This window comes from Desmodus rotundus, chromosome 1 (genome assembly GCF_022682495.2).
Source record: "Desmodus rotundus isolate HL8 chromosome 1, HLdesRot8A.1, whole genome shotgun sequence".
NCBI classification, from domain to species: domain Eukaryota; kingdom Metazoa; phylum Chordata; class Mammalia; order Chiroptera; family Phyllostomidae; genus Desmodus; species Desmodus rotundus.
Window position 1 is genome coordinate 130,950,807 of NC_071387.1, and position 25,344 is coordinate 130,976,150.

General features: G+C 42.7%; 1 protein-coding gene across 7 annotated transcripts in view; it reads left to right on the forward strand.

Moving 5' to 3' along the window:
- Positions 1 to 25,344, forward strand: part of GRAMD2B (GRAM domain containing 2B) — a 105,283-nt gene that overhangs the window by 35,260 nt on the left and 44,679 nt on the right. For 4 of the 7 annotated variants that reach the window (XM_045204587.2, XM_053910779.1, XM_045204588.2 and 1 more), the window contains exon 1: positions 9,797 to 10,088. The exons of the other annotated variants lie outside the window; for them this stretch is intronic. Coding sequence is in view for 1 of the 4 variants with exons in the window: in XM_024571433.3 (XP_024427201.1) it covers positions 10,006 to 10,088 (83 nt within the window). In the remaining 3 variants the exon portion in view is untranslated. Of the gene's footprint in view, positions 1 to 9,796; positions 10,089 to 25,344 lie in introns of those variants that run through there. 7 annotated transcript variants of the gene reach the window in all.

Genomic DNA, 25,344 nt, shown 5'->3' on the forward strand with positions numbered 1-25,344 from the left:
TCAGTGTGATTCTTAACCATTCCCTTATTTTACTCCCCACACCCCATCGCCCCCAGGTCAGGGCTCTTTGATTGCCAGGACAAGTTACTCAACAAGCTCAGGCAAGAGTCATTTACTGAAAGGATACCGCAGACGACGCCTTGGACGGGGGCTGAGAAGCAGATACTACAGGACCACCTAGGGCTGGCGCAATGGACAGCGCATTGGACTTCCAGCAGGCCCACCTGGGGGTTTTAACTAAGACTCTAGGAACCAAGACCATTCCCACCAGCTCTCATCTCTTGTTCCTTTGTACTGTCTACTACAAATTTATACAACATCTCCTCAAAACCTGGGGGCCTAGATTCTACAGGACCAAGCATTTCTAATGTCTGACTCTCCCTCTACGATATCATGTGTCTTAGTAAAGATCTATTATATAGTTTTTGGAATGGAGGAAAGATAAACTTTTAACTTCATTTCTTTGACTGACTACAAATAAAAATAGAAATAAAATTCTGATCTTAATTGATCCATGATGTTAACACACAGGAAAACATTCTGTTTGCAGCTGGTTTGCTTTAAAAATGGAAACGAGCCCAAAGAAGCACAAAGCCCCATAGGAACGGATAAATGCCATTACTTTCCCAAGTGAATCGATTTCAATAATTACTCTCTCCAAATAAAATTTGTTTAAAATTGCCACTTTGCAATTTGGTAGATGTGACATTTCTGTGTAAAAAGTTTGGGGTTTTTCTTCATTTTTAATTTTTTTTTATTCAATGACTTTTTTCTTATATTTTTTCCATGACCACTTATCCCCCTTACACCCCCTGCTCCCACAGTCAGCACAGTGCTGCCCATGTCCACTCTCACAGTTAGTCTGTGCAAGGCAGAAAGAGATGTTGCTGCAGCCATGAGCTCCGGGTCCTGTCCTGGAGGCTCTGTTACTTAATGCTGTATTCCATTAATAGATTCACATTCCGGAACAAAGCACAGTGCTTGGACTCGAGCCCAGCTCTCCCGACTCTCAGTCTAGGGCATCTAGAGCCTTTTCAACAAGTTGTGCACATGGCGGGTGGGGGGTGGGGGTGGGAGTGGGGTGAGGGGTGGCTTGTGTGTGATCTGAAACAGAAGAACACAACCCTCATAGAGCCATTTCCTGTCCCTCCCCATCATTTGACATCATGATGTTACTTGGTCCAAGTGTCTGGTTGTGACATGTGAATGTGATAGTTTTTGACTAAAGTTCTGTTTATGTATGTTTTATAAATATCTGTTTATTGAACTCTCTCCCACTGGACTGAAAACTCACTTATAGCAAGTGGGTGCTCATTTATTTTTATAGCTCCATTACCCAGAATATAGCCTGGCACACAATAGGCATGAAAGAACAAAAACAAAAAAAAGGAAGGGAGAAAGGAAGGAAAGGAAGCACAGGCTGCCCGATTTGCCTCAAATGAAGGGTCTATTTATGATTCATCCAAAAGATTCTGAAGCTACATGAGAGAAATAGAAAAACTTATTTGCTTGAGGTGTTTTCTGCATTTCTTTCTCCTGTGTTCCTTCTTTGCCAGTTAATTTCTTCAAAAATTTTCTAAATGAATAGTGCTACATAGAGAACGGATAGGAAGAAAAGATAACAAAATGCTAATGGGAATTGTCAGGAAGAGATAATAATATGAAAGGATGTAAAAAGGAATAAAAAATCAGAAAAAGCAATAAAAAGTATTCAATAAGTGACAGAAAGAAAAATGTAACACACAGAAACTACTTTAACAATAATTAAATATTAACTGCTTCAAAACAATGTGCTGATCACACTGCACTGACTACATTGTCAAAACATCTCACAGGCCTAGCTGGGTAGCTGTTGGGTAGAGCATCGTCCTGATATGCCAAGGTGGCAGGTTCAATCCCCAGTCAGGGCACATAAAAGGATCAACCAATGGATGTATAAATAAGTTAAACAACAAACAGATTTCTCTCTCTCTTATTTTCTCTCTCTCTCAGATCATTAAATTAAAAGAGAAAGAATGAAACTTAAGAAAAAAAACAATCCACAGGGAGAAAAACAGAACATGCCTAACCAGGGCATGAGGAAAGAGAAAGGCCAGTCCTCATATGGACACTGTGATCCTTAGTTGCCAAAACAAGAAAAGGAAGTAGCTGTACGACTTTCTCTTAGAAACCATGAGAGACTCCATCACTCGAAACTGTTGCCTGTGGATTATAAACAGTGATTTTTGGACGTGATCTGGAGCTAGACCATCTGGGGGTCAGGGACCTCTCTGACCTGTCTGAAGCACTTGCACTCAATAGCACACAAGTGAGCAGGAGCCAAAGACTTCCTTTTTCAGTTGGTAGGTGGGGGTGGAGGCATATGAGTTATATTTCTTCTTCATTTACTCTTTTCCCCTCCAAGCTGCAAAAAAAGACTAATACTGTTCAACATTAGAACATCTCAGGTCAACTAGAGTTCCAGGGGAGTATGGCTGAGAACCACTGGTTGCAAAACCACCCAACAACTCATTCATTCATTCATCAAAGATTTACAGAGTGTCTTACATGAACCCGCACCGTGTGAACACGACAGACGTGTCTCTTGTTTCTTGGAGAAGATTCCATTCTTGTAGGAGAGGACAGATAAACAGACAGGGAAGATAATATCTCTCTGCGAGCATCTCCCATCAGCCTTCTCTTCCCTCGTCATACTGCAGGCACAGTGGAGAGCAGAGGCTGGCTTACTGTCCCTAGAGTATGCCAAGCTCAGTGCTGCCTGGAGTCCTCCACACTCTTCCCTCTGGCCGGCCGGCTCTGCAATCAGACTTCATGTGGCTTCTTCCTTCCTCTCGTTCGAGTTTCAGCTGAGATGTCACTTCTCAAAAAGGCTTCCCTCATCTTCCTGTGTAAAATAGGCCTTCCTCCCTCTCCATGGCTTTCTGTTTTGTTTTTTACCTCTCTCATCTGTTAAAACTATGTTATATGCTTACTTTCTAAAATTTTTGGTCTCTCCCACTAGAACAGAAGAGCCGTGGTAGAATGGGCTTTATCTATTTTGTTCACTTCTGCATCCCATGCATGTAGAACAGTGCTGTTAGAAATGGCCGTTTATTCGCGTGCCCGATGACAAAGTGCCTACACTCAGAGGGCCTATCTATTATTTGCACTGGGGTAGCTGGTCTCCCAAGGTGGTCCCCGGTGAACCACACTCCTGTATTCACACCTTGCCTTGGGCCTGGGCTGGCCCTGTGGCTCACCTTTGCCAACAGAATGCAACAGAGGTGAAGCTGCCTGATGGCCAAGTCTCTCTCACAGAAAGCCTTGCAGATTTTTTACCTTGGTACCATGGAACACATGCTCTGAAGAAAGCTAGCCTCCGAGGAAAAAGTCTAACTACACTGAGCCCACCGTGTTGTGAAGAAGCCCAAGCTAGCCATTCCAGCCGTTCCGGCTGAAGCACAGGCATAGGAGTGCACGTCCGGCTCAGCTGAGTCTTCAAATGACTCCAACCCCAGGGGCCATCTGACTGCTCTTGCATAGGAGACCCCAGTTCGAACCAACCCGCTGAGCCCCATTACTCTGCCATACCACGAGAAAGCAAAAGTGCTGTTGTAGGCCACCGGCTTTAAAGTGGTTAGTTACACAATGATAGACAACTGCAAAATGCGCTCCAAAGACAACTCTAGATTCAAACACTTCTTTCCCCACAAACATTATACATGTCTGACGGTCCTTGGGCTTCTCCGCCCCCCCACCCACTCTCTATAAGGCATGAGTCTCTGCCATTAACAAACTTTGTTTTGCTCTGTCCACTCTCCTGTACCCCTCCAAGCACCCCACTAGGAGTCAGGAAAGCTGGTTCTCTGGCCTCATGGGACACTGTAATTTTAGCCAAGTCACTAAACTCGAGGAAGCTCAGGGTCTTCTCTGAAAAATGATGATGAAGATTTGATTTTTAAGTCTTGTTTGGGTGTGGCAGGCAACCTTTTCCCTACCCTCATACAGAAACTAATACAGAACAGAGACATGTGGAAGAGTTCTACCAGAAGCAGGAGAGGCTGTGTATGAGAGCAGGGAGGGGACCTAAGTTCAAACACCAGCTCCTCCCCACACCCGTTCAAAGAGCCCCAGAGTCCCTCAGAAACTGGTGGGGCAATCCCTGCTGAGGCCTCCCCACTTCACATCTACATTATCATACAAAGATAGACATATATTTTAAATTTGGGGGTATATTTTAACTTACTGTTTTTGTGGCATCATTTCTTTTTTTTTTTAATATTGAACCGGAAGAGTTTCTATTGCTTCTGCTTTCTCACAGAATCAGATTTATACTAGTGCTTCCCAATTACCATCTGCTCCTAGATCAGTGAGCCCTTCCCATCCTGCCTATTCCTCTCAACACAGGGGCTAAGCTTAGTTCTTGCCTCAGCCCTAGAGAGAGAAATAGAGTACATATTTCAGATTTCCTCCTCTGCAGTATAATTTGGCTTGGGAAAACTGGTGCAGAACCATTTATTTGATTTTCTTAAATTTTTTTTTCAGAGGCCTCTATCTATAGTGCGAGATTCCATAGCCTACTACAGAATCATATCCCAACCTTCAATGATGGCACACCTCAAGAAATTTTCTTTCATATTTCACAGAAATGATTTAATAATGGTCCCCTTCACATAATGCTTCTCAAGTTTCATTCTTACATTTTTCATAAAATCTTTTTTAAGTATATTTTATTGATTATGCTATTACAGTTGTCCCACTTTTTTCTCCCTTTTATTTCCCTCCACCTTGCACCCCCCACCCACCAGCATTCCCTCCTTAGTTCATATCCATGTGTACGACCATACATATCAGTTGTTTGGCTTCTGCATTTGCTATACTATTCTTAACCTCCCCCTGTCTGTTCTGTACCTACCATTTATGCTACTTATTCCCTGTACTTTTTCCCTCCTTCTCCTCCCTTCCTCTCCCCACTGATAACCCTTCATGTGATCTCCATTTCTGTGATTTTGTTCCTGTTCTAGCTGTTTGCTTAGTTTGTTTTTGTTTTTTGTTTTTCAGGTTCAGTTGTTGATGGTTGTGAGTTTGTTGTCATTTTACTGTTCATATTTTTTGGTCATCTTCTTTTTCTGAGATATATCCCTTTAACATTTCATTAATTAAGGGCTTGGTGATGATGAACTCCTTTAACTTGACCTTATCTGAGAACCACTTTATCTGCCCTTCTATTCTAAATGATAGCTTTGCTGGATACAGTAATCTTGGATGTAGGTCCTTGCCTTTCATGACTTCGAATATGTCTTTCCAGCCCCTTCTTCCTTCAAGGTTTCTTTTGAGAAATCAACTAATAGTCTTATGGGAAATCCTTTATAGGTAACTGTCTCCTTTTCTCTTGCTGCTTTTAAGATTCTCTCCTTATCTTTGATCTTGGGTAATGTAATTATGATGTGCCTTGGTGTGTGCTTCCTTGGGTCCAACATTTTTGGGACTCTCTGAGCTCCCTGGTGTTCCTGGAAGTCTATTTCCTTTGCCAGATTGGGGAAGTTCTCCTTCATTATTTTTTCAAAAAAAGTTTTCAATTTCCTGCTCTTCCTCTTCTCCTTCTGGCACCCCTATGGTTCAGATATTGGAATGCTTAAAGTTGTCCTGGAAGTTCCTAACCGTCTCATTTTTTTTGAATTGTACTTTATTCATTCTGTTCTGGTTGAATGTTTATTTCTTCCTTCTGGTACAAATCATTGATTTGAGTACTGGTTTCTTTCCCTTTACTGCTGGTTCCCTGAATACTTTTATTTCACTTTGCATAGCCTTCACTTTTTCCTGTTTTGTGACCATACTCAACCATTTCTGTGAGCTTCCTGATCACCGGTGTTTTGAACTCTGCATCTGATAGGATGGCTATCTCTTCATCGATTCACTCTATTTTTGGAGCTTTGATTTGTTCTTTCATTTGGGCTGTATTTCTTTGTCTCAGCACACCTGTTACATAGTAAGGGGTGGAGCCTTAGGTATTCACCAGGGCAGGGCAACCCACATTGCTACACTGTGGCACTGTCTGTGGGGGTGGGGTCAGAGAGGGGACAATGCTGCTTCCTCCACTCTCGGCCAGCTTTCAGTCACTTCCCCCACTACCCACAAGCAAATTGGGCCCTTCTGGTGCTGATTCCCAGGTGGGTGGATTTGTGCACATTCTATGACCCTGTGGGTCTCTCTAATGAACTCTCCTGTGAGGCTGGGAGTTTCTCCCACTGCCTCAACCCCCACAGGTTTTTACAGCCAGAAACTTTGAGGCTTTCTTTTCCCACACTGGAACCCTGGGTTGCATGGTCTGTCTCATTCCCCAGTTGTTCCTCCTGGTTTATCCGCACTCAAACATGGGATCTCCTGCTCTGCCAGCTGCTCCCTCTCCTGGTCCTCCAGCTGCCTCCTTGCCACGAGTCCTCTCCACCCAAGCTGCCCATCTCGGCCTCTCCTACTAGTCTGACTGAATGTTTCTTCTTTAACACCTTGGTTGTCAGACTTCCATACAGTTCAATTTTTGGCAGTTCTGGTTATTTTTTGTTTTTAAATTTGTGTTTTTCCTTTTGGTTGTGCGAGGAGGCACAGTGGATTTACCTACACCTCCATCTTGGCCGGGTAAAGTCTTGTAATTAAGGTCTTCAGTGTCACTATGTGGCTCTCTCCTGAACTCCCATGTTTTTCCCATTTCTTCCTTTGGATTACTGACCTTGATTTTGAAACAGGAATGGTGTGGTGCATGTTCCTGGAATTGTTTGACTTATGACATTGATATATCAAATATTATGCATAGTTAAACTATTACTGAGCTTCCAGGTTCCATCTTGATAAGAGCATCAACATCTTCTAAAACATGTCCTTGGACAGTATGCATAAAATTACAAGCATGTGACAACACTGTACATGTACTTACATTGCCTAATAAGTAACAACCTGCCATGTGTCATAAATTAGGTAACTACTGGAGCATACATTACAAACTCATATTTGAACTCTGCCCCTGGGACTATGGACAGATGCACAGTGCAGCCGATCAGTCTTAAAAAGAGGCCAACATTTGATCAATATTTTAAGCTATTGGAAGCCCTCAACCTCCTGAAAGGTGATGGGTTAGGCATGTATTTTCTACTGGACTGCTGCAATAACTGGAAAAAATATCAGCTGGAATTACTCTTTGATATTAGAAATAAGAAACTATGTTCCCAGAGGCTTAGAGGAATAGAAGTGAAGGGATTTTTACTAGAGAAAAATCAATAAAATATATTTTACACGTAATCTTAAGTCTCAATTTTCTCACACTACAGTGAAATTTCCACTATAGTTTGGCTGCTGCCACCTTTTAAATACTGCATTGCATTTCACTGTATCATAGCCAGAAGAGTAAACAGATTGGGAAGCTTAGCCCCAAGAAAAATAAGTTAGGAAGCTGTTTCACAACACCTTTTAAACTTAGCAAATGTCACTATGTAAAATAATGTAGCTTGCTTGCTCTTTTCTAATTCCTCCCCACTCTAGGAGAGGACTACCTGCTATTTCCCCACATGCCCCTACCCCTACCCTCTCCCCTCCTTTCTCGCTGAGATCATACCATTGAAGTCCTCATCCAATACACTAAAGAACAGGTTTTAGGGCAACTTGAGTGCTTATCAAATGAGCTGTGAACCTGTGGTGGGGAACACGTGCCTTTACTCACAAACTAAAAGAGGCCTGACCATGGCTTGTTAAAGGTTAAACACAGAACCGCCTTCATGACCAGCAATGCCATCCATAGGTATACACCCGAAAGAATGAAAAGCAGGACTCCAGAAGATATTTGTACATCAGTGCTTATAGCAGCATTGTTCACAGTAGCCAGAAGGCAGAAACAACCCAAATGTTCATCAATAGATGAATGCACAACAAATGTGCATATAATGGAATATTATTTAACCATAAAAAAGAATGGAGCCCTGATACATGCTATCAGTGATGTTTTTCAAGGATGAACCTTGAAAACATTATGTTTAGTGAAATAAGCCAGACACAGAAGAAATAATGTTGTCTGATTCCACTTATATGACAGACCCACAACAGACAAATTCATAGAGACAGGAAGTAGAGTTGAGGTTACCAGGGGCTGGGAGGAGTAGGGAAGGAAGTGTTATTGTTGAATGGTTACAAAGTTTATGTTGGTGATGATAAAAAAAAACCCCACAAGTTTTGGATATAGATAGTGGTGATGGTTACCCTCATTGTGAATGTGTTTAATGTCACTGAACTGTACACTTACCAATGGTTAAAATAATATGTATATCTTACTATAATGAAAGAAAGTATTTGAGGGCCAAAAAGGTCAGTTCTGGTCTGAGTTCTGTAGTGGGGGCAGCCTGGAGAGCACCTGAGATTTAAGGAGAGGGCCACTACCAGAGTTTGGGAGGGTGACAAGCTCATCTGTATCTCTATCTCATCCCAGCCCTGAGTGGGGGGGTGGGGGGGTGGAGCTAGAGAAAGGATGTGGAGGCTGAAAGGTTAATGTTCCCAGAAATAGCCAGCTATGGACACTGCAGAGCATCACTTCCAAGCCTCCGGGTCACCCAGAGCCTTTCCCACACCACCCAGCTGAGCTCATCCAGGAGGGGTGGGTCAGTGGTCAGGAAGCAAAAAAAAAAAAAAAAAAAAAAAAAAACCCAACCAGGAAAAGAGAGAGAATGCTCATGGAATTTTTACATAAATGTTTTTCTTTTACTTAGTTTTCAAGTGTCACAAGAATCAATTTTGGAGCAAGCAGGCTACAGAAATGTACTTTTGTTTTCTAATGATATAAGCTAGGAAATGGAGAAGGAATAAGAAAACTTTGGAAAGGACATGCATCTCCAAAATGTTTGAGGTTATTTAGAAGGGTAGGTGTTTTCTTTTGTACACCTATATATATATATTTATATAGACACTATGATTGCATAGCCTTTGTAATTATTCTTAAATCTAAAGTTAATTTTAAAAGAAAAATAAAGGACTTGTAGCTCCAGGGCATGGAGTTAGTCATTTTTTCCCCCAGCCATGTCATGCTCTACTGTTGCCACTTGGAATTGTTTTAAAGTCAAGTTAGGCTTCCAGCAACTTACTCTTATCTTCAAATACTCTGTAGCAAGTTTGAAAACCACCAACATGTAAGTTATTCGTTATAAGAAGCAAATGTTTTAAAGAATGCCTGGAACATGATAGCCCTCAAAAAACTGGATACTTCAAATGCAAAACTTCAGACCAAACCAGCAAGTCAAAAGCCCACCAAGAGGCGCGATAGAAGCATTCGTTTTATTGGTTGAATGCATAACAAACATATGTTAAGAGATTTAGATGAAAGCTTCTCTCCCACAGAACTAGGAAGGCTCAACCAGACAACCACCTCTTATTGCCATCGTTATTGAACTAATGTATTGTTGAAGGCCTCACGAATCAGTCCTCGACAGGGCAATACCCTGTTTGAATAATTTAGGCTGAGGCACAGGCCAGCCCACACCACGCATCCGTGTGAGGTGCAGCCTCACTTGGTCGCATCCATTTCCTGCATCTGCAGCTGGCTGTTCACTTTTCACCCCCTCGTTACAGTCCGGGTAGCAAAAAGCCCCTCTTACCAGGAAGCTAAATACAGTGTACGATGCCTTCTTAGGCAAAGGTTTCACCTGCTTGGCCAATTAGCTTCCTCCCCCAGAAAGACGAGTTCAACAGGTTTCCTTTTTCTCTTCCCCCGCCTCCTGGGTTGGGGAAGGAGGCTGTCACTTCGCTTCGGCCCTCCCCTTCCCTCCTTCGCGGCTCTGCACCCTCGGCGGACCAATCGCGGCGGCTCGAACGTGTCCAGGTTGGCGGCGGCCAGAGCGGCCCGGCCTGGATGCGCGGGGCGGCGGCGGCGGGCGCGGGGGCGGCTGGCTGGGCCTGCGCCCCAGGGAGGCGGGGAGCCGCGGCAGGAGGACCGGGACGCGGGACGGCGGCGGGCGCGCGGGGGTCTGAAGCTGCTCCGCGGACGCGGCCCCGATGACCGAACTACAGCAAGATGTGGAGGACGCGAAGCCCGCCAAAGTGCTCGGGAAGAGAGAGGGCAGAGTGGGCTCGGCGCAGTAAGTGTTCTCGGCGGGACGGTCCCGCGGCGGGAAGCGCGCTGCCCGAGCCTCTCCGCCCGGGGCTGAGTTTGGGGTGCAGTTTGCTGAACTTTTCCTCGGGCAGCCTTCAGGCTTGAACTCTTTCTGCGGCGCCGGGTCTCTCCTTTTTCTCCGATTCTGTGCCAGAGGAAAGGCACAGCTGCATTTCGGGAGGGTCCGGTAGCTTGCAGTGCGGTGGGATGCGAATTACTGGAGCCCAAAGCGGGGTTGGTGTTGGGTCGTTCCCAGGGGAGGGCTGGGGAGCCCATTCAGCTCTCTGCGCCCTGTCGAGAAACGCAGTGCTGACACACACTTCTGCTGCCCCACTTCTTACTGACGGGCGGGACGATGCGGTGTGTGGTACGTAGACGGAGTCTGGTCGTCTGGGTCACAGTGATGTGTACTCGTCCTCTGACTCTGACCTTGAGGGTGTCTTTCCCCCGTTCCTTCACAGTTCCTCTCAAAGCAGTGGCAAAGTCGTGGAAAACACGAAATATGCTTTATGTTCTTCCCCCCTCAAAGACTGCCCGCCTTAGGTAGGGTACTTAACACAAACTTGTTACACGGTTGGCGGGTTGGTTGGTTTTTGAGAGAGAGAAGAGAGATTATAGGAGTGGGGTTGAGGAGCACAAGGAATATATAGTAAAACACTTCCGACGTTGGGGTGTGACTGTCCCCCTAAAAGATTAATGCGCACAATAGGATTTGCACGTTGCGGGACCTGCACATTCTTCTGGTTGAAGAAACGTAAACCTCGTCTAGTGCGGCCCCAGAGATTGGCTTTCTCAACAAAGCTTGGCCTCCCCTGTGCTGCTTTGTTGTTCTTTTCCTGTGCAGAAGCGAGAGTATTCATATGATTGTTCTTCCCAAACATTCTTTTAAAAAAGAAAAGAATCTTTCAGTATTTGCTTATTTGCTATCACCATAACATTGAGTGATGTTGAGATAAATATCTGAATAAGATCAATATTAAGACATAGTATCTAAATAAGCCCAATATTTGTACGTGGCCTAACTATTGGGGGTACCTAAAATACTTTATTGATACTAATATAAAAAGATGATAAATTATTTAAGTGAAGATTCAGTCTTATTCATTCATTATTTCAGCATGTACTGATTTTTAAAACTCACAGCCTGGCCCCATGTTAAGATTTGTGTTTATAAAAGCATTTTTGATCTGTGTGTCTGTTGACGTTTGGGCTAAAGTTTTGGAAGAATAGCTTTCGTAGCTGCTTTAATTTATTGTTTCAGAGGCTTTGGTCATATTCTTGTCCAGTGCCCACTTTCCTTGGCTGCTCTCTCCTTTCCCTCCCAGCATCATCAATTTAAGCTGATTTTCTTTACTTGTTATCTACAAATCAATGGTGAAGAAAAATTGCTATCAGTATAACCCTCACAAAATGATTTTTTGTCACACCACAATAAAAACCTGACTCTATGCTAATAATTCAAGTTCAAGAAGAAGATGAACTCTCAAATGTCATCTATTTCCTTTGCACTTAATCATTATTTTACATACGTCACTTCCCAGAAAAAGAAGTATTGTAGATAGTCTTATCACCACTTCATAGATGCCGGAGGTGACAGGAGTGTTCAGTGGCACAAGCGAGACTGGAACCAGGACTTTAAACTTGTAGTCAGAACTCGCCTGCAGACAATATTTAGTTGTAGTTACACAAAGTAGAAGGACCCAGCCTACCCACCGGCTACTGCGTTTTGGAATCTTCATGTTCCTGGTCATCTAGATACTCAGTCGAGGAGATTGTTTTGAATGACTGGAAAAAGTCCCCTACAGCATTCGGACTAATTCTCTGAACTCAACGTGCTTTAGGTTTGGGGAACATATTTTTGTAGATGATAAGTATTGAAGCTCAAGGCCCCGGCATAGCCCTTCATTTGGAGCAGCCAGTTTCAGCTTCATTTCAGTTCAACAAATAATGGAATACGTACTGTTTGTTCAGTAATGGTGGGGACTACGGGAATGTACACGAGATGGTATCTGCCCTTCTGGAACCTCAAGAGCAGTTTAGAGGGGGTTGAGGACAGACACAGATGGATATTAATGTACTTCTAGGGACATTGGTGGCCACTGTCACACAGCATACAAACACAATGCTGTTAAGTTTGCCCCTTAACCATCTCCACAGTTAGGGTGTTTATCCCTTTGTCAGTCTTTGTTAACTTTCTCTTGGTTTATTGGGGATTTTGTTTGTTTTCCCCTACAAAGTGGTACTTTCCAGGCCTACTGAAGTCACTTGTGATTCATTCTGAGATTTTTTTAGACACACTCTTCCTCTGAGCTCTTAAACTCTTGCTTTGGTAACAGAAGAGTAAGTTAAGACGCAGGTAGATACATTATCACAGGGATACACTGGTGTGATAATTCCCTGTCTGAAATCATTTTTGAGTAGCCAAATTGTTACCCTTAGAAACCCAATCTAACTTCTCTGTTTTGAACTTCATAACTTAGGGGAATGGTTACTAAACTCAAAAGTGTTGAAGTTCAGGTGTCCCGATGGACATTTTTCTTCCAAGAACGTTAGAATGGCTGGCTTGTCCCCATTTCCCTGGATCTGTAACTACACCCACATAGGCCTCATCACCTAGAACCTAGCCTCCCGGGTGCTAACTGCTGGCATTTATTGAGAAGGCTTGCTGTGTGCTGGGCAGTGTGCTCACCACTTTACATTCATTTTCACACAAAATGAGGTAGACACCATTATCTCCATTTACCAATAAGAACGCTGAAGCTCTGAGAAGTTAAGCAACTGGGCAGAGACACAGTTAATAAGAGAACAGCTCAAATTTAAGCCCAGGTCTTCTAACTCTAGAGCCTGACCTTGAATACTGAATTTGTACCCCTTTGCTGAAGAATCTATGATGACCCTCCATGACCTACTCTAAAACATTAAGGATCCTCTGCCAAGAATTTAAGACCCTTAAATATCTGAACACACATAGACCATTTCAGCCTCACTTCCTAATACCAGCCAGCGTGCGGATCTTTTACAGCCAAACAGTCAATCATACTAGCATCCCTGTTCTCAAGAGGTGGTAACACAGAAGAAAAGAAACAGGTAAGTACTGAATAAGGTTCCCTTCATACTTCTCTTCTCCTCACCGCTGTTCCTTTGCTCACGCAGCTCCCTCTCTTCTTTCTCCGTACATCTGTAAATCAACCTGTTTGCCTGCATTGAAAACCTTCCCTGATCACTGGACATACTCATCTCTTCCTATCAGTGTTACTTTGTATAACATGTATGTGGTCAGCCCCCCCAAATTTAGCTGTTGTTATTACTACTATCAATTAACAGTTAATATTAGTTAACTTTCCCGTAAAAAGATTGCAAACTCCAATCATATTTTTCCTTTTTTAATTTCTCAACCAACAAACTTTCATCCACAAACATCACTTTCAGTCACCATCTGTTGGTGAGGTGGGGAGGCTGAGACCCCACTCCCCCTAAATTAAGGTGTATAATATGATTATAGCCTGAAAGCTGTGGCTTAGTTATTCATCTTTGTGCTAGAAGTGAGGCTGTAGATTTACTTGTCACCGAAGTGCACTTCCATACAGCTTTTCTTACTAAGAGTTGGTAACTTAGCAGCCTATTTTCCTTTGAAATTCTAGTTTTCCCCCACTTTCATTATCTTTTTCATTCTGAATTTTGTTTCTAATACATAGACAGTTCTAACTTAGCCTCACTTTTTTGACACCATTTTCTGAGGTACACTTTTATTTATTAAAGTCTCTTGTGGATCTGATTTAGTAATGGGCAGGTTACTTTTAACAAGTTTCAGAAAGTATCTGAAACTAATGCTGATATATTTCTGGGCAAAAGTTATTTTGATTCACATTTCAAAAATGAATTACATTATATGTAACATATACTTGTAACGCAATTTGAATTTTTAACATATAAGCTTGAATAACTTGGGACGTAAGAATTCTAGAAATTTGTTCAAACCCAGACATGGAGAGAGAAGGTGGATGTGGGCAACATAAACATTTACCTTGGAAGGAAGTTCTCTGGTATTATCAAGAAGTGATGATTTTAGGGACATCCTTTAAGTAGTAAATTCAAGTAAAAATGAATTACCTGCAGTGAAAACATTTATTATTCAAACATCCTGTCTTTGTACATAGCATATTGGGGGTTGCAGTTGGGCAGGGATCTTGAATTAGAAGGGAAGAGGAGCAAAGACAAAAAATTATTAGAGATAGTTTGATTTCTTAGTGCTTGTTCAACTGCAAACTTTGGAAGAGCCCATTTAGCAAGAGAATCTCTATACTATATGTTATGTGTGTATTATTATCTTTCCATTTGTGTGTATTTGTAACTTTTTTTTATTTTAATTTTCAGGTCACTAACTCTTACAGATTACCCTGTGTACTTTTCAGTATAAAACTTGAGGCAGGAAGAAAAAATTATAATATATTTAAAGTATAAAAATTATATTAAAGTAACAATGAATGGAAAAGTTTGAAACAATGGAGAAAAATAAAGTGTGTTCTGATTTAAATGTTCTGGAAAAAAAAATAACAATGAACCAAATTAGTCTAGAGATGAATATCATAGGAAATTGTCGACTTATGGAGGCAGTATATAAAGTTGTGAAGAATGTAGGCTCTAGGAAAGTAGGATTTGAAACCTGACTTTCATGTCTCCTAGAAGTGTGACCCTGGCAAGTTACTTAGCCCCTCTCATTCTCAGGTTCATCTGTGAAGGGTAATGCTTATGTCAGCTCCTTCCTATAGGCTTGCTTTGAAGTGTAAATGGGAAATTAACAAAGGCACTTTGCCTAGTGCCTGACATGCCAACTCTCCACAAACCGTAGCTAAGTCCTCACTGTTGAGGATCTGGGACATGCTGTGGGGCGGAGGTGGGAGGCTGACATAGAGCTAATTAAACTAAATAGTCAAAATTGCAAAGGCCTAACCTCTTAACAGTAGTGCGCCCCAGTGTTCTGTTAGGTGAGCCTGGGTTCCGTCTGCTCAGCCTGAGGACACTTGTGACAGCATCTGAGTGTTGCCAGGACCCCAACACGGCATCCTGAGTTTTTGTTCTTGCTAACAGGGTCTCACGCCATAACTGTGTACTAGCCTGCCAGCTTATTTATATAGTATTACCTCTGTTGTTCGAAACTTTTACCCAGGATCCATTGATTTCCACATCCTCCCTGGCACTCAGCGTTGCTCTCATGGCTCCTCATCTTCAAACAGCTGAGTTTTTTTCCATTTGCTAAACTCCAATAGAAGCCCCTTTCAACATCTTTCTAATTTTTTAAGTGCTCAGTTTTAGCACTAAACACATTTGGAAATCGCATAAAGCAAAGGTGCTGGAGAGAGACTCCTCCACAGCCACCTCAATGACTGGAAAGAAGAGGAAAGTGTTTTTATGCAAGCTTAAATTTATTTACCCTTGCAAGGGAAGCAAAGCCAAGTGAAACTGCATGCGCTCTCTCATTGGTCACCCCGTGTGTGCCATAGGTTCGCACGCTCCTAGCGGGACAGGATGTCTAACGATAGACTATTTTATGCAGGTTTATTGAGACATATTTTACGTATCATAAAACTTGTTGATTTGTTACAATAGCCTGTATGATCTTCCGCTTCTGTCCCGGCAGATGCCGCTCCTCTCCTTTCCCCTGGCTGCTCTGTGTCCTGTCAGCAAAGTTTCATGCACTGCGAAGGGTGCTCGACCTGCCTCCTGTCCCCTGATGGACATAGTGACCTGTGTACACACACGTGTCGGCAGTTTCTCAAAGTCTGTGTCTATCAGGTGTCTGATTATATCCATTATGGGGTATCCGCTAGAGTTTTCAGATCATGCTCTCCAGGCGCAGTGGGTTCAAAACTACAAAGAACCTCGATAAATGCTAATTCTTGTATCTTTTACTGTTCAGGATTATTATCTGAAAACATTTACCTTGTGACCCTACAAATTACTCTGAAACCCCCAGTGTGTAGTGCTGTAAAGAAGAGTATTTAACTTCACTGAGAAACTAGTTCATCGTGAAACTTTATCACCACTGTATCATTTCTATAACTCATTGGAAAGCAGCTCCTCGTTTGATTCTAACAACTTAAATAGTGTGCTGGATGCTTGTACCACTAATGTGCTGCCCTGTGAGCTGTCAGGAATGTATCTCTTTCCCTTCCTCTCTTAATAATAAAGTTCTGTAGGCCTAGTTTTGACCGGAAGTTAGTAGATTTCTTATACATTTCCTTGATTTCAGAAGAACCTTGTCTGAAAATTTTACCAAAAAATCCTATTTTTTCTGAACTCCAGTTCTAAAATCAGAAACTATTAGACATATGAGAGAATGCAGTCATATGAACTAGAAGAAAGGCAGTATTTAACAACTGATCCTTACCAGAGAGGTTTGCTCATGTTCTCGCCTGAACTTACTAGGTAGCGTGTGTTGGGCATCACGCCGAGGGTCGGCAATCACCGAGACGAAGGTAAGGCCTTTGCCAATAGGAAAATAGAGTAGAGGAAAGGAATATTTTGTTTCGAGATTTGATCCTCTTTCAAAGGAGAGAAAAGGTAGCTCCAGAAACTACATCAGAGCTCAGACAAGACGAGGTAATATTGCTCTGCACTCCAGGCAGTGTTGAAAATGCTTTTACTTACATACATGGAGTGAAATAGGGATTGTTGCCACGTTTTATGCAGGACAGGAATACAGTGACTTGTCCAAGATCATACCAGCTGCTGAACTGCTGAGCCTCCTAAAAGCTTTCACATACAACCTCATTAGTATGTGAAAGATGCAGAGGGCAAAGGGGCTCCCATTAAGCGTCCTTGCATCCTTGAGTAGATCCCTCAACTTGTGTAGGTCAGTTTTCCTAACTATAACACTAAGAGTCATTTCCAACCTACAGTTCCAACATTGAAAGGGTCCCTCATGTTCTGTAGAGGACAGGGCGGCAAGAGCACCTTTAGCTGTCACTGGGCCTCTGGCACCTTCTCTGTGCATGTCAGACACAGGTGCCTCTCTGGATACTTCTGTATCCGTCTGTGCTCAGACCTGACCGGAGGAAACGTCATTGTTTCCGTTGCAGCTTTACACAGTGATTGCCTCAGCAGTCACTCATAAGCTCCAGTTCTCAAAAACAGAAGTACAGTGCACTTCGCACAAGGACAGAGCGTTTTGAAATGTGACTGACTTGTTTCAAAAACATGTGATGTCTCTCAAGTAGCCACTGAATGAACTCAAGAACCTTTCCAAAAATACTGCCATTGCACAAAATCTGTTTGAAATTCTTGCGGAGTTACTTTCAAAGCCTGGAGCCCATTCTTTGAATAGTCTTAAGGTTGGCAAACCCTCTGCCTTTGAGAACAAAGTCAATTTTGGAAACAGCCCAAAGCCAAATTTGGTGACTGAGGTGGATGAGAACAGCTTAAATACCTTTAACTACTCTGGGTTTTTGATCAAAAACTAGATGTGACCATAAAGTAATAAGACAGCGTTTCTGGCAGTACTTACATGTGGGTTTGTGTACTTCCTCATTTAGGTTTGCTGTTTTGTAAACTCACTGTGAAAAGAGTACATTGTAATGGTTATTATTCTGCCCTAAAATCATTTTCTAGTCTTTATAATATACCTAGGTACGGCTGAGCAGATCATACTTTGAGGATGCAAATGTCACGCATGGTAACTCTTTCTTTGGAGGTATATACCCTATGTATTATGGAAAACCATTTTTGAAAATCATTTCCATGAATGTAGACAGTGGAGATTCAGCTATCACAGTCTTCTCTTGCTATCTCCTACTTCATTACAAAAGGTGGGACTGTGTGTACCGATTACATTTTCCAGATCACTCTTCAGATCATGGTCGTTTCATTGTACGCGAGGCCCCCCTCCTGACTTCCCCGCACTAGCTCGCCACTACCAGAGTGGGACTTTACATTCAGTCTAACTGCCACCTGCTAGTTAATATCAGGGAGCTGACTGGTTTTCCACTGGGACATCCCTGAGCAAACAAGCTCGCTCAAGCAGATTTAACTGTCTCCTGTTCTTCACTTTTAGTCAGAATGGATTTATTCAGCATTTTTACCTGAGATCTGATTTTCATACTGTGGTGTTCCATGAATTTCATGTGACATGTCCCCATCCTTCTGTAATCCAGCACAATTCCGCAAGCATTTCCCCATTGCTTACTCTGTGCAGGGAAGACAAGGCCAAAGAGATGGGTGCCATGCCCCTTAGGTGCTGCCAGGGTGGGGGAAGAGCAGGACACACACGCACACAACTAATACTGCGGGATAAGAATTTCACAGTAGTCATCAGCCGCTAATGGGAACAGAGATGCAGCAGGGTTTTTTGTTTTGTTTTGTTTTGTTTCTTTATTTTGAGGAGGTGAGCCAAGAGGTGATGCTTGAAGCGAGGTTGATGAGTAAGAAAGAATGTGGCCTCAGCTGGACAGAGGAAATCACTCCAGGCCAGGGAAGAACAAGGATAGGATACTTGAAAGTTCAAATTTGTATTTCTGATCACGACTTCGGGGTCCCCTGTGACTAGACTGGGTGGGGCAGGAGGACTAGCAGCAAGAGCAGAATGGGAAGGACTTGGAGCCTCCATTCAGAATCCTCCTCCTTGCTTCGTTCTCTCTGCTTCACTTCCAGCTTTGGCTCTACTACTGATTCTTTGAACTTCAGGGAAATCATTCGGCCTGGTCTTCAGTTTCCTCCCCTGTAAAGAGAGAGGGCTGACTGACCTGATTTGTTCGATCCCTTCCAACCTGAAGAGTACGAGTCTTTGAAGAAACTGCCCTACTTCTCTGTACTCCTCTGTAGCCTTTGTGTAAAGAATTCTATCAGACTGAACAAACTGAGGAAAGCGTTTTGAATCTGAATAGAATCCTTTCTTTCCTACTTGCTTTGGCCTCTTTTATTTCTTTCCCTGAGTAAATCTATACCTGGTTAAGGCAGGATTGCCGCTGGAACATACGTAACTCTCCTCTTACGCACGTACAGATACACATCAGCATTCCTGCTGCATTCACAACCCTGCTTTGCATCTGGCCGCGGGTGACAGGGCTGCGGTGCCTGGACCAGTCACAGTAGAATTGCAGGTTTCTCCCGTATAGCTCAGGTCTGAGAATAATCACGTATTGCCCTTGAATACAGGATACAATTGAAGATTAACAAGCCTTTTTCCTCAGAAATGAAGTCAGGGATACTAGCTTACGGCTTCAATTTAAAAATCGTTATAGCATTTAAAAAACACGTTATATTCTTTAAAATCCTTTTATTTACATCAGCAGTTGAATTTAACACACGTTTTTTGAGGACCTACTGTTGTTAGGCACCGTACTCCGTTACAAGGATATTAGGGTGTACTAGACGTCGGAGCAGATTTCACTGTGATTTGAGCAATATCTTAATATGACATTAAATATGAGTTTTAATCTGTTGTGATAAATAAGAATATATACAGGCATTTTTTTAAAACTTCCGTGATTGCCTTCAAGGACTTTTTTTTAAAGATTTTATTTATTTATTTCCTGAGAGAGGGGAAGGGAAGGGAAAGAGAGGGAGAGAAACATCGATGTGAGAGAAAAACCTCGACGGACTGTCTCTTGCACACCCCCAACCAGGGATCTGGCTCACAAGCCAGGCACATGCCCTGACTGGGACTCAAACCAGCAACTTTTCAGTTCACAGGCCAGCACGCAGTCCACTGAGCCACAACAGCCAGGGCTGTATGAGCATTTTTAAGAGAATAGTGGAAAAGAAACTAGGCCAGTGTGGGATTGAGTGAAGACATCTTAGAGGAAATGATAATACCTAAATCTTGAAGGGGGCGTAGGAGTTAGCCTCCCCTCCCCCCAGAGAGAGAGGGAGTGTGTGTGTGTGTGTGTGTGTGTGTGTGAGACAGAGAGAGAGAAAGAGAGAAGAAGGAAAGAATGTTCCATTTAGAAATAATAGCCTAAACGAAGTCATGTGAAACAGCCTGGTGACCGTGGAGAAGTGATGGCACCAGAACATAAAACGTGTAACACTGACTGTCAGTTCAGTGAGGTGGGAGCAGTGGATTGAAGGAAGGTCATAGAATGACCTTTTATGCCATGAGAAGGAGCTTGGACTTACCAGTAAGACATAGGGATCCACCGAAGGGTTTACCCAGGTATATGATAGGTTTGAGTTTTTTAGAAATGACTGCAGTAACAAGGTTTAAGATAGGTTGTTTTTGTTTTTGTTTTTGAGAACAAAATAGGAAGCAGGGATTATCTCTCTCTGAAACAATGCAGGTGAGATTGTTTTAGTAGGAAAAATGAGGAAGAGTAGTTTTGAGAATGTCAAGGGAATAAAAGTGGGGACCGGGTGATGAACTGGATTGATAGAGGGTGGAAGCCAGGATGACTGCATTTTTCTCTCCAGGAAGGCTGCGTGTATTGTGATGCTGTTGATTAATCATGGAACATAGGAGGAAAGGGAGATTTTGGCATTGAAATGATGAGTTCCCTTTTTTTAAAGTTGAAATTGGTATGGAAGTCTGTGCTATAATAAGAAATATATTTGGTCTTTGTCCCCATTTTCTGGCAGGGAGTTCCTAAAATTGTAATTTCCTGAGTGATTGGACTGTTTCTTTTTTCTCGTAAGTAGCCGCTTTTAGTAACACCTGAATTTATGCTAATGAGGTGATTTAGGGTTTGGCTCCTATATAGCCTCAGGATAGGGCTCAGTCACCAGAAAGGCCAAGTGTTTAGAGTCTGGGAGCTTTCAACCCCATCCCTAACTTCCTGGGAGGGTGGGTGGCCTGCCCAATAAGGGCTATAAAAACTCAAGAACAACAACATTTGATGAGCAGACAGGTAAACAAATGAAAGTGCTAGGATAATGCACCCTGAGAGGGCATGGAGACTTCATAAGCCACATACCTTGCCCTGTGCATCTCTTCCATCGGGCTATTCTTGAGTTGTAGTCTTTATAATAAACTGGTAAACATAAGTTAAGCATTTTCATGAAATGAGTCACTCTAGCAAATTATCGAACCTGATGAGGGGGTCATGGGGACCCCTGACTTGTAGTCTGTTGGCCTGGGACTTGCAGCTGGTGTCTGAGTGGGGAGAGTCCTGTGGGCCTGAGCCCTGAACCTGTGGGATCTGCTGCAACTCCAGGTAGGTAGTATCTGAATTGAATTGAATTGAATTGAATTATTGAATTGAATTGAATTGTTGGACACCCAGTTGGTGTCTGAAGAATTACGGGAGATAGATTTGGGACTTGTCAGCATATAGGTTAATCGTATAGGTAAAATCATGAGAGTGGATGGAATTTTCCAATGCAGAGAAGAGTGGAGGCCCAAAGAGAGAACTTAGGAGTGATTCTATGTGGGATGAAGGTCAAAAAAAGAGGCCACAAAGGTACAGAATAAACAGCACAGCAGAAAACAAAACAAAATTAAACAAACAAAGTGAAATAGAATCATGAAAAAACAAATAAGGGAAGGAGAATCTCAAGAGTGTCAACAATGGCAGGTTCCACCAGTAGCAGCACTGAGAACTCAAATGCCCTTAGCATTTAGCAATACAGAGATTACCAGTGAGCTTTGTCAGAAAAAGTTTAGTGGAGCAATGGGAATAAAGGCCAGACTCTACTGGACTGGGTTAATGGGAAGTGAGGAAGCAGACCCGGTATGGGTGGACTATGGCTTCAAGGAGGCTGAGAAGTAAAAGAAGGAGAGGAAGGTTAACTAGAGGAAATGAAGTCAAAGGAAGTTTTGCTGTTTAGATTAGAGAGCCATGTTAGCCTGTACATAAACTAGGGGGGAAAGCCAGATGAGAGGGAAAGATGGAGATGTAACACAAAGATGGAATAACTGAAGTACCAAAAAATGGGATTGAACTTCAAAAAGAAAGAGACCTTGTCTCTCTGAAACTACAAGAATGTACAGATGTAGGAGATGCAGATGTAGGTAATCGTAGGACAGGGGAAGACGTGGCTGCCATTGTCTGAATACTTCAACTTCTGATTTTCTTAGGGAAGTTGTTACCTGGCCCCTTTCATCCAGAAGGATGGGTTGTGTTTGCATAGCAGTTTGGGATGTGTTGGGGAGGAAAAACTTTTCCTCTCCCCTCCTAGGTTCTTCTGGCTTGTGTAGGAATTAAATAGATATGAGACAGATTTAACAGGAGAAAATCAAGGAAACAGAGGTTCAGAGTATTCCCCTTGCACTGGCTGTTTCTCAAGTAACTTTCATTAAAAATAACCAACATGCCACCTTGGCATATTGGGGGGCAGTCTGCCCCAATCTCCATCAGGAGCATGGAGAGTGTTTGGAACACAAATTGAGGGAATAGGAGGGGAAGATGTACGAGGAATGCTGAAGGCCCAGCTGACGGCAAAGATACCAGTCACAATAAGGGCTAATTTGTCCCCCACACAATGCTGAGAATCCAGGGATTAAAAAGTTGTAAAGGCTGATTTTGAGCTGATCCTGTTGTGTTTCTGCTGAGTGCAGAAAGACTGGCATAAGTGAAAATCGAAGGGGATCGATCACATATGTGGCCTGAGCTACTTCGGAAAACCAGTGCAGAAGGGATTGATAGACTAGGAAAACGTGGAAACTCAAGGACTGCTGTCCGTCTCTAGGGCCAAAAGCACAGGTGGTGGGAGTGGTGAGGGGTGGGAGGAAGGGTAGAAGATTGGAGGCAGACCGTGGGAGGTTAGAGATGTAATGATGGAGGATTTCTGGACGCAGCAACCTGAGCAATGACAAAAGCCAGGCCTCGACCGTGCAATGTGTGAAGTAAAAGTAAAGGTCACTGGAGTTACGCCAAGTGTCGGATGTCACCCCATAGGCACTGGAGGATCCAGGTATCAAAGTTCTCAAGAGAGAAAATGATCAGTATGGTAGAGGATGAAGGCCATAAGTAACCTTAAATGCAGCCTGGTCGAGTCACCCACAGGAGGGTGTACTTTCTGTCTGCTGAGTACAGGTGAAAATTGATTTTTTTTAAATTCAAGTGATTTAATACAAAAACAGTTAGAAACAAGAGTATTCAATAAGTGACTGATTCCCAGAAATAAATTTTAAATCAATTGCCTTTCTTACCAGAAGTAACAAATTAAAAAAATAAATAAATTGGAGGAAAAGGTACAGGCAAGCAAAAAAGATATAAAATACCCAGAAATAAATTTGATGGGACTTAAAGTAAAATAATACACCTACTAAAAAAACAACCTAAATGGCGAGTCTTACCTTCTTTAAAAGCAAAACTCGACAATATAAAGATAGCTGTGTATGTTAAATCCATAAGCTCAGTGCAACTAAACAAATCTCAGTGATTGTAAGAAAACATTACGCAGTGAGTCTAAACTCTTCTGAAAGAATAAGCATATAAGAATATCTGGGCTAAATCTAAATGATAGAAGATAGACTCATGATGTTTTCTTAACCTATAGGATTTAAATTTAGCACATTAACCCCTAATCTCATTTTCAGCCACCTTCTTTACCTGAGTATTTACATCAGTATAATTTTGAAACTCATTCAAAACCCTATTTATTTATTTGCTTACTTATTTTTAAATTCTTTTATTTATTTAAAGATTTTATTTATTTTTAGACAGAGGGGAAGGGAGGAAGAAAGAGAAGGAGAGAAACATCAATGTGTGGTTGCCTCTCACACACCCACAACTGGGGACTCTTAGGTTGGAGTCGCTCAAGAAACCAGATGGACACAGCAAGCTAAAGAGCAGGGTTATTAGCGGGGAGTAAGAGGGAAAGTGGGGCCAACATAGGGAGGTTGGGACTCATGAGGAAAAGTGGAGAAGGTGGGGCCAACCAAGGGAAGTTGGGGAGCCAACCAAGGGAGGTTAGGACTGGTGGGGGAAAGTGGGGCCAACCAAGGGAGGCTGGGGAGCCAACCAGGGGGTTAGACTTGCTTGGTTGTTCTTAGGTCAGGGTTTTTCAGTACAAAAAGCCAGGAAGGATAACTGGTTGGGGTGTCAGAGTCTGATTGGCCAGAGCTGGTTGCTGGGTGCCATTTCTGCTGACCATTGTTCTTGACACATCTTGTCAGGCTCAAGTTAAAGCGGCATCCTGTTATGCCAGATAGGCCGACCCCAGACCCCAATCTTAGCCAGGCATCTGTTTGTCCAAGGTAGGGTCAGCAGGCAGTTTCCCAGGCAGGCATTTTCCCAGGCTACAGTTTCCCACAGTACAGTTTTCCCACCTGGTGATTTTCCATTCCTGCTAGGCCTGCCTAGGTCTGTCAGGGACCTGGCCCACAACCCAGTCATGTGCCCTGAATAGGAATTGAACTGGCGACCCTTTGGTTCACAGGGGCACTCAAACCACTGAGCCACACCAGCAAGGGTCAAAACCCTATGTAAAATGCATTATCCAAGGTGTATTCAAATTAATGCATTATAAAACTTACAGATTTTTTTGGTGAGCCTCCTGCTTATAATCCCTCCCTAAACGTTTACTTGAAATCTGCCCTAGTTCAAAATATTGTACATAACTGGTGTCTCAAACTCTACTGTCCCTTTTCCTTCTTCTCTTTTTAAAAGAACTTTTAAATAAATTAACATCTATGATTAGAGGAAGCCCATTGTTGTAACGTTGACAACTACAGATCTTTGTAACAAATAAAACAAAAATCACCAGTAATTATACCTCCCAAAGAAAACTCAAACATCGTTCATATTTTGATTTTGGATAGTGCATTTAACTAGTATAGACATGTCATTCCAGGAGGTAGCATTATATAGTCATCATTAAGGGGGATTATTTTTCCAGACGTGCTCATTTGTGCTGATAAATTTACCACTCTCTCCCAACCTCCTTTATAAAATTGCTGGGTGAAAGAAACAAAAGTAATTGATTGACTTCCCAGGTGGCCCAATTTTCTTGACTTGGTTCATACTCAGCTCAGTAGTTCAAAGACATCAGTGGGTATAAGCCTCAGGTCTTAAAAGAGTCTGATATAGGGCAAAGCATGGGCATTTTTACTAGCTCCTCTTCCCCAGCCCCCAGGTGGTTCTGTCTGATACAGAACATCCTTGGGCCTCACTTTGAGAACCACAGACGGATCTTACCAGAAACAATGTGGCACAAACACACCTAAATGACCCATCTTGAAGGAGAGGAAAGTTCTTCAGCCTTACTGTATTCTCAGTTCTGGTTCTGGTAAGTATTGTTTCTTTCAGCCTCTGTATATGTGTCCTGAGCCAGAGCCCCTCCAGGCAAAACCTTGAGGCTGTTGAGCC